Source organism: Cibotium barometz, chromosome 4 (assembly GCF_041138505.1).
Source record: "Cibotium barometz isolate CiBa-2024 chromosome 4, ASM4113850v1, whole genome shotgun sequence".
Taxonomy (NCBI): Eukaryota; Viridiplantae; Streptophyta; class Polypodiopsida; order Cyatheales; family Cibotiaceae; genus Cibotium; species Cibotium barometz.
This window is the reverse complement of record NC_141049.1, coordinates 45,917,177-45,934,955: the sequence shown is the minus strand read 5'-3', so window position 1 is coordinate 45,934,955 and position 17,779 is coordinate 45,917,177. Positions and strand designations below refer to the sequence as shown.

The 17,779-nt window shown below is 44.3% G+C and overlaps 1 protein-coding gene across 1 annotated transcript in view; it reads left to right on the top strand.

Moving 5' to 3' along the window:
* LOC147639314 (uncharacterized) overlaps positions 1 to 15,896 on the top strand; it is a 117,258-nt gene extending 101,362 nt beyond the window's left edge. The window contains exons 3-4 of the mRNA XM_086790038.1: positions 14,898 to 14,982; positions 15,096 to 15,896. Of these exons, the coding sequence (XP_086646164.1) occupies positions 14,898 to 14,982; positions 15,096 to 15,596 (586 nt within the window). The 3' untranslated portion in view covers positions 15,597 to 15,896. The remainder of the gene's footprint in view (positions 1 to 14,897; positions 14,983 to 15,095) is intronic.
* The last annotated feature ends 1,883 nt before the right edge of the window (positions 15,897 to 17,779 follow it).

Here is a 17,779-nt window from a genome sequence, read left to right as displayed (position 1 = left end):
AATACAAGGCCAGATATTCAGTATGCAGTCTCTCAGTTGAGCAGATTCATGCACAGCCCACGGTTGTCACATTGGCAAGCTGTGAAGTGTGTATTCCGTTATTTGCAGGGTACCTTGTCTCTTGGATTGCTTTATCCTGAGGGGGGTGACATGCAGTTACACGCTTACAGTGATTCAGATTGGGCTGGTGATTTTGATACCAGACATTCCACTAGTGGAAATTGTTTCTTTCTTGGCTCTTCATGCATTTCTTGGCTAAGCAAGAAACAGACCACAGTGGCCACTTCGTCTTGTGAGGCAGAGTACAGAGCAGCCTACACTACTACTGTTGAGTGTGTTTGGCTGCGTCGTCTCATGACTGATATGGATATTTCAGTAGAGGAGCCTACACCTATCTATACTGATAGTCAGAGTGCCATTGCTGTGGCCAGGAATCCTGTGTTTCATGCTCGCACGAAACACATTGAGATTCACTGTCATTTTGTTCGGGAGAGACTCCAGGCAGGAGATATCAGTCTGATCTACTGTCCTACAGATCAGAATGTGGCAGACATCTTCACCAAGGCATTACCACGTCCGAAATTTGAAGCATTCCGCAATGCTTTGAATTTGTTTCCTTTTGGTGGATGATGTACAGTTATCACATATCACTCCAGGGGGCTTTGTTGGGTTTTATGCTGTGTATGCACCCAGAGGAGTGCTAGTGATCATCAATAGATTACTGGGGCACTTTTTACTTCAGTTAGTGGAGGTTTTTCCCCCCAGTTTAGCTCAGTTTCACTTATATGCAGTTTATAAGTGTTTTGGTCCACCCGGCACATTTATGGCCGGACATGTGAACACTTATCTTTAGGGTCACTATCATGTGGCTATTGTACTTCACTTTTTTTAATCATTGAAGCATACTGAAGTCGTGTTCTCTCTGCATCTTGGTTTCCACGCGTGCTTGAACTTGTGTAAACCCTAACCCTAACCCTACATTGTCTTCATGTAAGGCTTTGCTCTATAAGCTTGTTGTTAGGGGCTTTCTTCCAGGCACTTAGCCGTGGAAGGACTTTCTCATGCAACAGATTACGAAGTGTCTCTCTGTTCGCGGAGGGGATTGGACTCTGAGCTCATGCTTTATTTTTTCAGATGCAGTTCATCGCTCCCCTTCGTCCCCCCTGGTTAGGTTCCTCCTACGGGCCTGGGACTGCTTGAGGAGTTTTTTTGGTACACATACCCCCACGTTCAGCGGAGGAAGCTAACGGGCAACCCATTCTATGGAATGATTGGATCTTAGATGGGCATGGTAGGCCTCTTGGGGCAGCTATATGCATATTCTCTGGGCTGGCTAGGAGACCCTTTGCCCCACAGTGTTGGCTTGGAAGAGGTTTCAGAGCCTTACTGAGGTGCAGAGATTGGATATCACGCAGCACTTGAGAGGTTCTAGCCGGAGGATTGCACAGATTGATGCAGCCATTCCCAACCACTGGATTACTGGATCTTTTTTGGAAGGTCGTCATCATTCTTGGTTTGGGGTTTTCTCTGGGAGGATGATGTACCGGTCTTTTTTTCTGTACAGGATGGATGGTAGCTAGAGAGATGTGATGTACAGGACCTTATCGAGGGCCCCCAGATTCGTCCAGTCAGAGTTGTTGGCAGGTTAGGGAAGCATGTCTTTGTTGAAACCCCCCCCCCCCCCGGGATGATCACAGAGAGTGTTAGCCTTTGGTTGTATGGTGGCTGCCCTATCAGACATTTGCCTTGGGACCCCGGTGGCTGGGAGTGGAAGGATGCTTGTAATCCTTTGAAAAGCATGCCTTTTTTCAGTTATACGGTGCGGAATGCCAGACATCTTATCTTGGGACACATTCAGAGTGTCCCTACTCTTAGACCCCATTGGGAGTCTTACGACATTTCGATTGACATTCAAAAGGAGCTTTGGCGGCTTGTGCCGCTTGCCATTTGTGCAATCCTTCTTACCATGCCCTATAATATGATAGAAAAAACATCTATTTTCTGATTGGTACTTCCTTTGCTCCTCTGGAGGAAGATAACCTCCAGTAATGCCTGCTTTAGCCTTTTCATCAGGGGTTTTCTTAGGTTCTTTATCTTTCTTATCCCCTGAACTGGAGCTATTACTGCCCTCCTTCTTAGCATCTTTAGAAGAAGCGTTACCTTTCCCTGTCTGTGCAGCTGATTGCTGCTGTGCTGGGGTTTGGTATTGGATGGAGATGACTGCTTGGGCTTGCCCCCGTTGAGCTTCATTTCTTCATTCCGAGCGAGAGTCAGAGCCCGATCATATGTACTTGGTTCAAAGTTACGAACTGTGAACCGAATGCTAGAGTCCAATCCACGAATGAATTGCTCCATCTTAGCCTGCGCAGGTAACCCTAACTGCTGTGCTAAAGTAATAACCTTACCGGAAAACTGAAGCACTGGGGATCCGTTCTGTCTGAGTCCATAGAACTCATCTTTCAAACCGGTCATGTACTGGGGCGGGAGAAATCTGGTCTTCAGGTCAAAGATGTCCCAATCAAAGGCTGTGACACTTGTGGCCTAGTCTGTATGAATACTAGACTAATGCTGCCACCAAATGATTGCCTCACCAGTGAGATGGGGAGCCGCTAAGTGGACTTCATCTTGAGGGTCTGTGATCCTAGCTAATGGAAAATGAGCATTAAACTGATGAATAAATTGATTAACTGATGAATGATCACACTTACCATCATACTTACTGAAGTTTGGTTGACTGCGAATGACGGTGGTTGATGCTGCTGCGGACTGCTGGCTAGTGACACCTATGACTGGGGAGACTGAGGAGAGCTGCTGATGCCTCAAGTGTATGGCCTCCTTTTCCCGTTTGGGCTCGAGTAACATACGTTCTCGATCAAGCTCACGTTGGTGCTCCCGAGCGGCGAGTTCAGCCTGACGCCGGTCTTCATCGATCCTACGTTGGGCTTCCTCATAGTCCCGTCTTTCTGCTTTTTCTTCTTTCCTTCGGGCCTCATCCTCTCTCCTTTGTTGTTCCATCTGAAAGAAGAGGGAGATGTAGTCAGGTGCTGCTAGAGGCTGAGAAGGACGTGCTGCTCCTACCTCCAAGAGTTGGAGACGCTCCACGAGCACCTGGTTCTGAGCTCTCAAAAGAGCTATGGTGTCTGCTGTAGGCGGAAGAACATGGTCTCCTTCGGGGGAGACGTCTTCCGGCTGATGAGTACCCTCTTCTGTAGACATGATGCTGAAGTCGGTGGTCGTGCCGGAACGCAATCTAACCATCCAAGGATGCCCCCACGCTAGGATACGGTGTGTGTGGACAATCTAAATCTGATACCAATGTGATATGCAGCGGAAGTCTTTGTATTGGAAGTGTTGGGTGTTGGACTCACACACTCACACACACAAACCTGCACATTAGGGTTAGGTGTGCAGGATAGAGAAGCTCACACACAGAAATGAGAGAGAGAGCCAAAAGTGTGGTATCCACAAAATGCAAGTCAACCCTTGCATGTGTGCCACATCCATATAATATAGAAGTACAAAATATTATATGTTAGAGTGTCGTTTCACACTTGATGTCCAAGGGGAAAAACCACATGGGAAAAAGTGCCCTTGGTTAAGCCCTGTTCACACATAGCAATATTCAAAACATGGCTTGAACTAGCCCTTGTTCTACCTGTGAGTGGAGCTACAAGTTTGCTTTCTTGCAAAGTTTTCAGCAACCATCTTGGCACTGACTTGGCTGTGTCTATGGCTGTTTGCTCTTCCTTGACAAGATCTTCCACCTCTTCCATAGAAGGGGGCTGAATGGCTGGCTGTTCCACATGTTCTACATGAGGATTTTCTTGTGTTGGGGGTGGCTGATCTGAATCCCCCCTAATTGCAATGGGTAAAAGTCCCATCAAACATGTCCTGTATGCCTGTATCATTGCTTTTATACAAGCTGTACATGGGCTGTTCTGAATTTTCAGCAAATACCACATCTCTACTTACAAAAATCCTTCGTGTAGTTGGATTATAAAGACGGTATCCTTTGCTCTCATTGCTGTAGCCCACAAAAATGCATTTAATTTGTTCGGAGTTGTTCTGGCACATGTGCATATGCCAAACACCCAAATGTACGCATATAATCCACTGTTGGCTTTCGGCTATACCAAGCCTCAAATGGTGTTATGGTTTTCAAAGCTTTTGTTGGACACATGTTCAACACATGAGTTGCACACATTATAGCTTCCATCCAAAATTTGTGAGGCAACTTTTGTGCTTTCACCATGCATCTTGCCATTTCCATGAGAGATCTATTTTTCCTTTCAGCTACACCATTCTGCTGAGGTGTATAAGGCACAATACATTGGTGTTTGATGCCCTTTTGAAGCATATAATCCATGAATGCATTTGACATGTATTCTCCACCTCTATCTGAGTGGAGTGTTTGGACTTTACATCCACACATATTTTCAGCCATTGCTACAAAGTGTCGAAAGCATGTAAACACATCTGCTTTCGCTTTCAAAGGGTAAGCCCAAGCAAACCTGGAGTAGTCATCAATGAATGTGACGAAGTAAAGATGCCCCCCTATGGATGGTGTCCGCATTGAACCACATACATCACTATATATGAGCTGTAATTTACTTTTAGCTCTAACAGCTCCATCTTTGGGGAATGGTTTTCGTTGCATCTTTCCCAAAATACACCCCACATACATGAGACTCAAGAGGCGGCATATTATCAACCATATGATGCTTCTGCAAAAGCATCAAACTCTGAAAATTTACATGCCCAAAACGAGCATGCCATAGCTCTGCATCATGCATAGCAGGAGTGTGGGCAACCACTGTATTTGCATCATAAGTACGCTTGTCATAGCTGTCGAGCTTATACAAGCCTTTGTATCGTGTTCCAGAAGTGACTATTTCATAACCCTTTGATGGGTCTTTTACCAAACACTTCCCATCTTCAAACTCAACCTTTAAACCTTGGTCGTTTATGGTTGAGACGGAGAGCAGATTTTTCTTTATCCCTAGAACATACAATACATTTTGCATACATATATTGGCACCATTGGCTGCAATAAGTATGACATTGCCAATTCCCTTTACTGGATATGTTGTATGATCTGCACATGATACACTGCGGCCATTTGAAGCATAAACCAAGTGCTGAAATACATCTTTGCATGAAGTGATGTGGCTCGAAGCACCACTATCAAAATACCATGATGCATTCTGTCTGTCAGATGCAATGCAAGACATATCAGTGTCTGAAGCACTTGGTGTGCCACTAGTGCATGTGACCAAAAAAGTGTACTCTTCCTGGATTACATTAGCTGATTGCTGTGCTTTGTCATCAGAAGAGTCTGCTACTGCATTGCCTGCTTCTTTCCTTTTCTCTTTTGCAATCCGCTTCCTACATTCACTGATGTAGTGTCCAGATTTATGGCAGTAGTGACATTTGCCCTTCTTTTTGGGCTTGTTTGCATCCCCTTTGTCAGACTTTTCACCACCAGAAGAGGGCTGTCCATGACGAGCCTTGCTAGACTGTTGTCCCCCATGCCTAAAGCTCTTTGCTTTACCTTTATCCTTGGCTGTAAATGCCTTGTCTCCACCACGGTTGTTCGATAAGTTTGCTCTTGTTTGCTCTTCCTGCAAGAGTAAACCCACGAGCTCTTCAAAAGTGACGGAATCACCACCTCCTCTCATTGAGAGGTTGAGAGAGGTGTGAAAGCCCAATTGGAGTCACCCTCATCCATGGAAAGAAGATCCAATTGCCTCTTCAAGTAGGCAACTCTTGCTTCGTGGCGTACCTGATACATTGCTTCCAATGTGTCCCATGCAAGCTTCGATGTCTTGCAAGAACGAATGTGCGGAATAATAGTCCTTTTCACTGAAAGGGCTATCAATGACATGGCCTGTGCATCTCTAGAGTCCCATCTCTTCTGCTCTTGTGTGGGAGCAGGTTCTACATCAGGAGCTCTTTGAGCACCTCCCCTTTGAGGCGTGGCTGGCTGTATGGTAAGTGGGCGTGTGTCATCACCACACACAATGCCCCAAAGCCCTTTGGCTACCGGCAAATTACGGATCATGAAACTCCAGAGGGAGTAGTTAGATCCATCCAACTTGTCCTCCTGGGTGAGCTCACCAAATACATATGTAGCATTCTGTGCCATGTCAACAAAATATACCTGCAAGCAAGCCAAGCACCAATGTGCACTGCCAGGCAACCAAATGTCCTGTGCAAATGTATGCCTGCAAACCAAAGCAAGTGTAAACCTACACCAAATTGTCCAATTACACACAATGTGTATACATACGCGACAAATCACAGCTGTAATGCCCAATTACATGCTCCAATCTGAAAATCCCCAATTTTTATGCACTCCAATCGCTTCAATGTGCATTTAATTGGCCAATTTTCACAAAAGCCCCAAATTTCTGCAATTGAAAGAGGTTCAATTTGCTGATTTTGACCTCAATTTTGAAAACCCCCAAATTGCAATTTTCAATTTTGCCTCAAATTGAGAAATCCCCCAAATTGCACTTGCAATTTTCCTTTGAATCTGACCTGCACAGAAGTGTGTGCAAAAATTGAATATTTCAATGCATATTTTCACTCACATTGAAAGTGCCTGCAGGCGAGTGCAGCACGGATGGCAGGGACTTCTGTTGGCGTTAGGCCAGGTGCAGGTGTCGGGGCAGGCAAGCGCATGTAGGTCGAGGTGTGCTGTAGGCGGCCGGGACGGAGATGTGACGGCGCGGCTTTGGGCGGCCGGAACAGAGTGCTGACGAGCGGAGGCGCTGTCGTCGCCGGCTGGAGAGGGAGGCGCCGCCAGTGGGTTGAGCGGCGGTGGTGGGCTCCCCATTAGTGCCGCCGGCTTTTGGTGGCCGACGGAGGCAGAGGCCGCGGAACTGCCGGCCGGAATTGACGGACGGAACTGTCGAACGGACGGCGACAGAAATCCGCAGAGCGATGGAAATTTGCAAGTTTTCTTCCGGCGGCAGAATTTCAAGGCCAGCTCCCAGCTCTGATACCAATTGTTGGGTGTTGGACTCACACACTCACACACACAAACCTACACATTAGGGTTAGGTGCAGGATAGAGAAGCTCACACACAGAAATGAGAGAGAGAGCCAAAAGTGTGGTATCCAGAAAATGCAAGTCAACCCTTGCATGTGTGCCACATCCATATAATAATATAGAAGTACAAAATATTATATGTTAGAGTGTCCTTTCACACTTGATGTCCAAGGGGAAAAACCACATGGGAAAAAGTGCCCTTGGTTAAGCCCTGTTCACACATAGCACTACCATAAGTGAGCATATGCCTACAGGAAGATCCTATCACACAAATGCTCACACCGTCTTCTGTATTAAGTTTCGTGAGTTTAGCAATCCACTTTAATACTTCAAACTTTAAAGAGATGAGAGAGAGATATATGAGAACTGTACACCAGATTGGGTTCCAAATTACCCACTGAAGGGCCCCCTATCCCGATAACAAGATAGTATTTGCTTTATTACTTTAGAGAGAATGACTGTGGACTGTAGATAAGCCAAACGCAAGATCTCGGAGGATCGGAAGCTTGGCTGAACTGTACACCGCTGTAGAAACACCTCAATGAACTGATCTCGAGCCTATGCACTCTTCCCAGGGCATGAGGAAGGGCTGCACACTTGAGGCTGAGAAAAGAAGGCGGTGGACTGTTCTAAGCTATGTTAGAATGCTGTAAATGCTTATGAATGCTGTGTTACCTTCACCAAATGGCTGGGGCAGATGTGGATGATGATTAGAAGGCTGAGAACTGCTGTAGACTGAAACGCAGATCTGGAGGCCTGATTATTGTGGAGAGACTGATGATGGACTGAAACGCAGGGCTATATGGCTGATGCTGGACAGAAAACGCAGACTGTGGGGGGTACTGTGCACAGGCCGGCTGCTGGATATGCAGAAAACGCAGGTGTACTTGCTGGATATGGCCTGTGTATGACTGTATGGCTGCGTTGAAGAACTGTGGGCTGCTGTACTGCTGCGTTGAAGAACTGTGGGTGGCTGAAGGCAAAACGCAGATGCTCAGAGGGCTGGAGAAGCAAAACTCAAGTACTCCAAGGCTGGATGAGACTAGTCTAGTGCTGAAGGTAAGGGTACTCGTAGGGCTAAGGAGGAAAGCTCTTAGCACACTGAAGATTGAATGAGAAACTAAGTCCTATGCAAGCCTATTTATACTAGATAGGGGCTGGTCATTTATTTAATAAAGTTTATGTTTATAAATGACATTAAATGCTAAATAAATACCATAAAATATGGAAAAAATACTTCTAAATCCTAGTAAATTCCCTAAGGCTTCTGGTATGTTCTAAATGATGCACAGGCATATGAATGCATATTATGCAGGATGCAAAGTGCTTTCTGATGCAAACCCTAAGGCTTCTACTGACTCTACATGCATGAATGATTCTCTCCAATGGATTAAGGGACTTGATTGATTGACTGACCTGCTAAGGCTGAGGAATGACCTACGTAGCTTGTGCTTGACTTATCCTGGACTAAGGATGTACAATGGGGTTACGACGTACGACAAATATCATCCTACTGGGTTCTAATACTGTACAAATGTTGCACTGCTGATGATGAGCCATCTTGTCACCATGCACTGAGTGCAGAGTGCATGTGACAAAATTTTCATCAAGTCGGGATCTTAGAGAATAGTGTCCAAATTAGTCCTAGTTTCTTTGACTATGTGGGTTCTTGCGTCTCCTTGGGTTTTCTTTCCACTTTTGGTGGCTTGGTCCTCTTCTTGATGGTGAATGCTTCCCATTGCTTGAGAAACAGCAATAAGCACTGTGCGTAAAGATCGTTATCCCTTGTAGGAGAGAGAGACTGTTCACTCTGATACCAATGTAACATTCCTTCATAAGGGCTGTGGTACGGGTACTTAGCTTATCTTCAATAAAACACCTGTAAACCCTTGAGAAAATTTGAAGAGAGAGTAGAGAGAAAAGACACCACACTAGGGATCGGAATGTCACCAGCGTGGACATTTCCCAGTATGAAAGGGGTCTGATGGACTCCAGGATCTCTAAATATTTGGAAAGTACAAGCTTTGGGAATGGGGATTATCCTAGAATACAAAGGACCACACTCCTAAAATTTAGGAGAGTTGCTATTTTTGGCCCGACTCCGATGGAAATTCTGTTCGCGTCATTACATCTGGAATTGAGCAGATACCAAGAGTTGGCAAAGTGCCTATGACAGAATGTCTACCAGTTGGGATATTTTTAGAGATAAATTTTATGGAAGGACCCATCTCTTAGATTGGGACATGTGGCAATAAAGTGGACCAAAGTGAGACAAGTGGCCTAACACTTGTTAGAAAGTGGATCAAACTGAGACAAGTGGCCTCACACTTGTCACTTCAGCTATTGTGTGGCTCTCCACTTGTCATTGTAGCCTTCTCTTGTCATTTTAGCTCATGGGAGACCCAAATCTATAAATTGGATCCCTCTCTCTTCATTAATGGAGGCTCTCTTGCTGCACACTAGCCTCTACCACTGTTACAGGCTGCCCTAATGATGGCTACTCTCTTTCTCTCTCTCTTGAAGGCTGCCCATGAAGAATACCGGCTATTGGGGACTGTTTTGGAGGCTTCCATCGCGAAGAAATACTGAAGGCAAGGGTATTTAAGGCACATGACCAATGCACAAACATGGTTGCCTTCACCTTAGGCATGTTAACATCTAAAGTAAACATCCTTGTACAAGCCCTAGCAAAGTGCTGCGAGCCAAGTTTACTGGCTGAAAAAGCTGATTGACCTCAGGATGAAAGAAGGCACAAGTATGTTGAGTCATCTAAATGAGTTTAATGCCATTTTCAGTCAGTTGGCAGCATAGAAGATTGCTTTCGATGATTCGGTCAAGTCTATGTTTCTGCTGGTTACTTTGCCAGAGAGTTGGGATACTTTCAAAACGGCGATTAGTAATAGTACACTTGCGGGTGGATTGAAGAGTGCTGACGTTGAAAGCAGCTTGTTGACAGAAGAGGTTAATAGAAAGAATGTTGATGCCTCGAAAGGTGGTAATGCTCTTTTAGTCAGAGGAAGATCCAATGCAAGGGGGAAGTCTGATGCAAGAGGGAAGTCCCGAAGCAAGTCTCGTGGTCGTAAGGACACAAAAGACATTGAATGCCATTATTGTGGCAAAAAAGGCCATGTCAAGAAAGACTGTTACAAGTGGAAGAGAGAGCAGAAAGCCAAAGAGAAGGAGGAAAATGGTAAGAAAGAAGAGAAAGAGTCTAACGTAAAGATAGAGGAGATCAATACAGTTTGTGTGAGAATGGGGACGGTGATGTCTTACTTACCTCTACATTTGATCATGCATTTCTCGTTACCACTGTTGATGTTGACTTGTTCATTGATTTAGGTGCATCATTTCATGTAACTCCACGTAGGGAGTGGTTTGCTACTTATGATGCGTCAAGGAAAGTTTGCGTCAGATTGGGCAATGATTATGCCTGCAAGATAGTGGGAGTTGGAGATGTGCATCTAAAGTTCCAGAATGGTTCTTCTTTCACACTAAAGAATGTGAGACATGTTCCTAAGCTCACAAAGAGTTTGGTTAGCACTGGAGAGCTGGATGATGCCTACAGGATATCACATCACATTTGGTGACAGTTCTTGGAGGATTACCAAAGGGTCACTTGTCGTAGCTCGTGGGTCCAAATCTGGTACTCTGTATATGCTACATGTGTCTAGTGTTAAAAACCATGTAATAGCTATAACCGAGCAGCCAAACGTATCTTTGTGGCATCGCCGGTTGGGCCATATGAGCCAAAAGGGAATGAAAGTACTTTCCAGTTTTGGTTATATTTCTGGCTTCAATTTCTCAAATTTTTCTGTGTGTGAGCATTGTCTTTACGGTAAACAAACTCAGTCACCACATAAGAACTCGTTCACAGTGATGTTTGTGGGCCTATGCCTACATTATCTTTGGGAGGTGCATTATACTTTGCTACGTTCATTGACGATTACTCACGGAAGGTGTGGGCATTTCCTCTCAAGCAAAAGGTCGATGTGTTTTAGGCCTTTCAGAAGTTTTTAGAACTAGTGGAGAATCAGTGTGGCAAAAAGCTAAAGTGCCTGTGCACTGATAATAGTGGAGAGTATGTCTCTAAAGCCTTCAGGAGTTTTGTGACTCAAAAGGTATTAGGAGAGTTGACTGCTCCATACAATCCTCCACAGAATGGTGTCGCTGAGAGAATGAATCAGACGATTCAGGAGAAGGTTCGTAGCATGTTGTCCAATGCAGAATTGCCTAATGGATTTTGGGCAGAAGCTGTAGTGACAGCAGTTCATCTTATTAATAAATCACCAAATAAGGCTATAGATGAGAAGGTTCCAAAGGAGTTACGGTATGGAAAACCACCTTCTTATGGGCATCTTAGAGTCTTTGGCTGTGAAGCATTTTTCCATGTTCCAAAACAACTGCAGAGTAAGCTTGATCCAAAGTCAAGGAAGTGCATTTTTCTAGGATATGGCGAGTCTGGTGAGATGGGATACCGTCTATGGGATCCGGAAGCCAGAAAGATTGTGAGAAGCCATGATGTTTACTTTAATGAAGAGAAGATGCATAAGAAGCCTATTCCTACAGTGGACATTCGTAGGGTGGTCATACAGGAAGATGGACTAGTGCATAACAGAGTGCCAAATGCACAGAATGTTGGGCAACAAGTACAAGAAGTGCAAGGTCAAAATCCTCCCATTATGCACGATAATAGAGTTGAACAACATGGTGATAATGTTGAGCCTATGTTCAGGAGGTCTACAAGGGTTTCACGTCCTCCTGATAGATATGTTCCGTCTCTCGATTATGTCATGTTAACAGATTGCGGAGAGCCCTCCTCCTATGAGGAAGCTATGTTAAGGGATGACAAGCTTAAGTGGAGCGAGCTATGCAATCAGAAATGGATTCTTTGCATAAGAATTGTACCTGGGACTTAGTACCTTCACCGAAAGGGAAGAATGCTTTGCCTTGTAAATGGGTGTACAAGTTGAAGATCACTCCCAGTGATGGAAAGCCTAAGTATAAGGCTAGGTTGGTTGCCAAAAGGTTCAAGCAACAGAAGGGTATTGACTTTGATGAGATTTTCTCTCCTGTGGTCAAAATGACTACTCTTCGGAGAGTACTTGCTTTGGTTGCCAGAGAGGACATGGAGGCAAAGAACAATTGGTGTGTAAGTTAAAGAAAAGCTTGTATGGCTTGAAGCAGGCACCAAGGAAATGGTGTCGCAAATTTGATGCATTCATGACAGTACTTGCTTTGGTTGCCAGAGAGGACATGGAGCTTGTCCAGATGGATGTCAAGACAACGTTCTTGCATGGTGATCTTCATGAGAACATTTACATGCAGTAGCCAGAGGGTTTTGTTGAGAAAGGCAAAGAACAATTGGTGTGTAGGTTAAAGAAAAGCCTGTATGGCTTGAAGCAGGCACCAAGGGAATGGTATTGCAAATTTGATGCATTCATGAAGTCTCAAGGGTATAGAAGGAGCGAAATTGATCATTGCCTCTGTACAAAGAAGGCTACGGATGGAAGTCTTTTGATTTTGATCCTATATGTGGATGATATGCTATTAGCCGGGAAAAATAGCTATGAGGTAGATGCATTGAAGTCGAAGTTACATGAGAACTTTGATATGAAGGATTTGGGAGAAGCAAGTCACATTCTTGGCATGCGGATTAAAAGAGACAGGCAGAAGAGGATTCTTTACTTGTCTCAGGCAGAGTATGTTGATAGAATACTCAAGCGTTTCAATATGGAGAGGGGGAAGGCATTGAGTACTCCATTGCCTCCATATGTGAAACTTAGCCAAGAGGATTTGTCCCAAGTCGGATGAGAAAAAGGATGAAACGGCAAAGATTCCCTATGCATCTGCGGTTGGTAGCTTGATGTATGCCATGGTGGCTACACGTCCGGACATTGCATTTGCAGTGGGAGTGGTTAGCAGATATATGGCCAATCTTGGCAAGAAGCATTGGGAGGCAGTGAAGGGTGTGATGAGATACTTGAATGGTACAAAGCAGTTGTGTATTTGCTTTGGAGACAAAGAAGCATGTGTAATCGGTTACACAGATGCGGATTATGCAGGGAATGTGGACAATCGGAAGTCTACTTCAGGCTATGTCTTTACATTCACTGGTGGTGCAGTGTCATGGAGATCTTGGTTCAGGATTGCACGGTTATGTCTACCACAGAAGCGGAATATGTTGCAGCGTCAGAAGCGTGCAAGGAAGCTATATGGCTTACTCGTCTAGTGGGAGATTTGGGCATTACTACAGAGGTTCCAATTTTGCATTGTGATAGTCAGAGTGCTATCCAGTTGGTACGGAATCCAGTGTTTCATGCGAAGACTAAGCATGTGGATGTCAAGTACCATTTCATTCGTGAAGTGCTTGAGGACAAGCGCATCTAGCTTGTCAAAGTGCACACAGATGATAACCCTGCAGATCTTCTTACGAAAGGTCTATCCTCAGAGCGGTTTGCACACTGTCAAGTGCTTATGGGCATTGTGTAGAGATGTCTCTATAGTCATTGTATGTCCATAGCTACTCCGTTTCTTAAAGGCACATTGGCCTTTTAAGTGGGAGGTTGTTGGGGTTAAAGGCCAATATGCCCAACCCCGTGTACACACTAGTACAAACTAACCTCATAGTTACTAACCATTCTATGCTTTATATAGTCTTTCTAATAAGACTATTGTGAGCCTCACACTGTGTGAGATAGAGCTCCACCCACATCTCGTATCTATCTTCTTTTTCATGTGTGTGTGTGTGTGTGCTTCCGCGTGTTCAGAGCTTCCGCTCTATCATGTACTGCTAAGGGCTAGTCAGAGTCGTGTACACATGTTGTGCCCATCCTTCACTCATTTGTAACCCTCTTGTATGATGTAACGTGTCGTGTCGTCTCTCGGGCACTTATTACGCCACTAGGCTAAGCCTTTATATGGTTGAAGCAAAGGTTTCTCTAGCCTAGAAAACTGAAGGTTAAGATCACACTTTGGTTTTTGTGAAGTTTGGGGAATACCTGAGGTTTCCATTGGTATAGATTCTTGTACATTAGCTTTTGCTTCAAGTAGCTAGATCATGAGTCAATTCAGTTGTATACTCAATGCAATTTAGGTTTTGTATCCACGCTGTGATTACATGGTACTGTCTTGCACCTTAGTGGTGCTGCCCCCTCTTTATTTTCTGTAGATGTGAAAGTCATGCTTTTATGTTGAGGGTATTCAATCATTACAGCTTATGCAACCTATGTTTATGGTGCTTTTAGACTGAGTGGCTCCAAATGGACAGCTCAAGGCCTCTCCCAGCCTCCTCAAGCATCTATACATGTACTTGGTCTGTTATGTAAAATTGGCACTTAAGTCTCTTCAGATATCAGGCAAGATTGCAGGTGAACCTTAGTGGTGCACATTAGTGGAGCTGCCCCCTTTTTATTTTCTCTAGATGTCAAAGTCATGCTTTTATGTTGAGGGTATTCAATCATTACAGCTTATTCAACCTATGTTTATGGTGCTTTTAGACTGAGTGGCTCCAAATGGACAGCTCAAGGTCTCTCCCAGCCTCCTCAAGCATCAATACATGTACTTGGCTGTTATGTAAAGTTGGCACTCAAGTCTCTTCTTAATCATATGCAGGCGAACCTTAGTGGTGCTGCCCCCTCTTTATTTTCTCTAGATGTCGAAGTCATGCTTTTATGTTGAGGGTATTCAATCATTACAGCTTATGCAACCTATGTTTATGGTGCGCTTTTAGACTGAGTGGCTCCAAATGGACAGCTCAAGGCCTCTCCCAGCCTCCTTAAGTATCAATACATGTACTTAGTCTGTTATGTAAAATTGGCACTTAAGTATCTTCTTAATCATACAGATACCAGGCAAGATTGCAGGCGAACCTTATGTATTTGGCTGCTATTGCTGATTCACAGCCTCAACCACCTCCTGTTCATCCACAGGTGATTATTATGCCTGATGTGGCTTCTTTTGCTTCCCATATTGTTGGATGGCTAGCTTGTTATGAGTGGAGCTTTAGCAATCTGTCTGAAGTTCTGCATTGTGTGCATGGTAGGTCCCTCCAGCTGCAGTTATGCCAGGCGGACTTCATTACATGGCTCATCACCAAGCTCAGCAACAGATGGCACAACAGCAGGCGCTTATGGCTGCAAGAAATCCCCTACAATACACACAGCCATCTCTTTCATCAATGCATCATGCTGCCCAGCAACACCAACAGCAACAGCAGCAGACAATGGCAGCACATCATGGAATGAGTGCAGGTGGCAATAATAGCCTTACTGGTATTCCTTCTGGATCAGGATTGGGGGGAAACAATTCACTCAGTTCTGGGGGTTTCCCGGACTTTAGCCGGGCTGGAAACTCAGGAGATGACTTGCAGGTGAGCAGGGGTTTGGGTGGTGAGATGCGTGGAAACAACAAATCTGACGGTGGGCTGGGTGGTGATAACATTCATGGTACTCCTGGAGGTGGGAATGGAGGAAATAATACAGGCCAAACCACGGAAGAACCAGAAGCATCCTATCTCAAGGCTTCTGAAGAAGAGGGAAACTGATTGTAATGGTGCTGTGTGTGATCTCATGTTGCAGTTCAAGAACTTTTTACCTTTGTTTTGGCCCCTCCTCGACTGCCACAGATCTTGATAATGTTAGGCCTTTAAGGTAGATGAAACATGGTTTATTTGTCAGTCTTGTCTGCTTTACACCCTACAGAAATGTGGCTAACCTTGTCCTTGCTAGAATACTCTCTCGAGGGGCTACTTTGTAAGTGTTTTGAAGGTACTTCGTTTGGTGGGTTCATAATGTGAGAATTCTTTAGGTCTTGATATGTGGAAAACTCAATGTTGACTTACAAATGTCTCGGGCCTTTAAAATTGGTGAGCGTGCTTTGTGACAGGAGTTTTACAGTTTCAATGCATTGGGTTGCTTGTTGAAGTTTCCCTTGCCATCATGGTCTTGGGTGAGATGAACAGTAATCTCAGTTGTACAATCGGCACTTCTTCCGCTGGATGTGTGCCAGATTCTTACATATCTGACTTCTTAGGATACATTATGAATCTGTAGACATGGCAGCACCAGCTCTCTACAGCAGTCACTGTCACTGGTTAAGTTTGTTTGGCATCAATCCTCCCCAAGACCATGAGGGCACACACGATGGCTGTGGGTTAATCATTCCCCCAGCTGGGAAATGGTCTTCCCAGGACCATTCCCCCATTTATACAATTCAGGTAACTGCAGTAAATATGCTTGTTTTTGTGCTGAACGTGTGCTTGTTCTTTTAGAGAGTTTAATTATTATCATAATACTATGTTGTTGCCGGGGTTTGAACCAAAGACCTGCACGCCAGAGGGCATTACCAATCGGGTTATAGAGTCCACTGGCAAGCATATGCTTGTTTAGGCAAACCTGATCTAGAATTTTTCCGACCTGCTACATGCTAAATGCTAATGGGGGAGGATTCATATTTACCACTTCATATATTTGGTGAGGTAGTTTATTTTCTTTGATCCTATGCCTTATTAGCCTTGTTTGCTCAAGTATGTGGTGTTTTTACTATTTTAAATGAACCCAACATAATCTCTGATTTTTGTTGGATCTTATATGGTATGATCAGTGACCAAATGATTATTTTTGTTGTTGCAATCATGAGAAGAAGGTAAAGGAAGTTCAAAATGTCTCCAATGTTTTCAATGTGATTGTACCTTGGCTGTAATATTGGGATACAGTCAGCAGATTTGGAAACCTACCACCATGAAGGTAGAGGTTTAGCTCTTTAATGAAATTCTTCCAAATTTGCCCACACTACAGTAGAGTCCTCAACTTTGTATTGATCTCAATGCTGAGTGGCTTTTGCTCATAATTTTTCAAATGAATAAGAGAAAGAAAGGAAGTTATTGTGTACGGAAGACTCGCGACCTTAAGGAATACGATGGTACAATGGATATGTCGAACCATAGAAGAATTGAAAAAAGAGGAAAAGACACCAATGTGTATACATCCAAATAGTGAATGATCCTTGCTAGTACCAATCTCAAGGCATTAAGCCTTTGTGATGGGAGCATGTCTTGTCAGTGGAGAACCTCCCGAATTTGTCTTGATGCTATGGGTCAAGGACATTTGGCTCGTAGAATGGATCGAGCTCTCTTCCTAAGCACTCCTTTGGAGTTTAGGTTAGAGGTGGTATGGGTCGTAGGCTATGATGCTAGAGCAAAGGCATTGGCTTTGGTGGACTCTAATAGGGATGCATGTACCTCAAAAGACGATTGTGATGGCTGTTTGGAGGTGTATTGTTGATGTTGGGCCTAGCTCTCAACGTGCAATCTCAACACTACATCCGTGTGTCGTTTGAGCTCCATCAAGTACATGCCTAGGCATCTTTGATTCTCATACATCACTTGTGCGAGTGGCCTGAATCGTAGTGTTTTGCTATCATTCCGCAAGTCAAAGGTAGTAGAATCTCCCACGTACTCATAGTAAAACAGATAATGGGTCTTATCCTCTTTCGCTCTTGTGGTGCACACTCTCTATATCCTCTCTTGTGAGATATTCTTGGCTCTGTTACTCTCTACTTTGAGGTGGTGGGAGGAACCTTGAGTTTGACAATTGTGATACACATAGCAAATGTGACTTGTATTTTGGGACCTCAATGAATCCATCCTCGGAGTATCAAGAAGTGATCTTTGTAGAACTCACTTTTTACAAATCTCTAATGTTGACACCCATGTTCGTTGTATGTGCG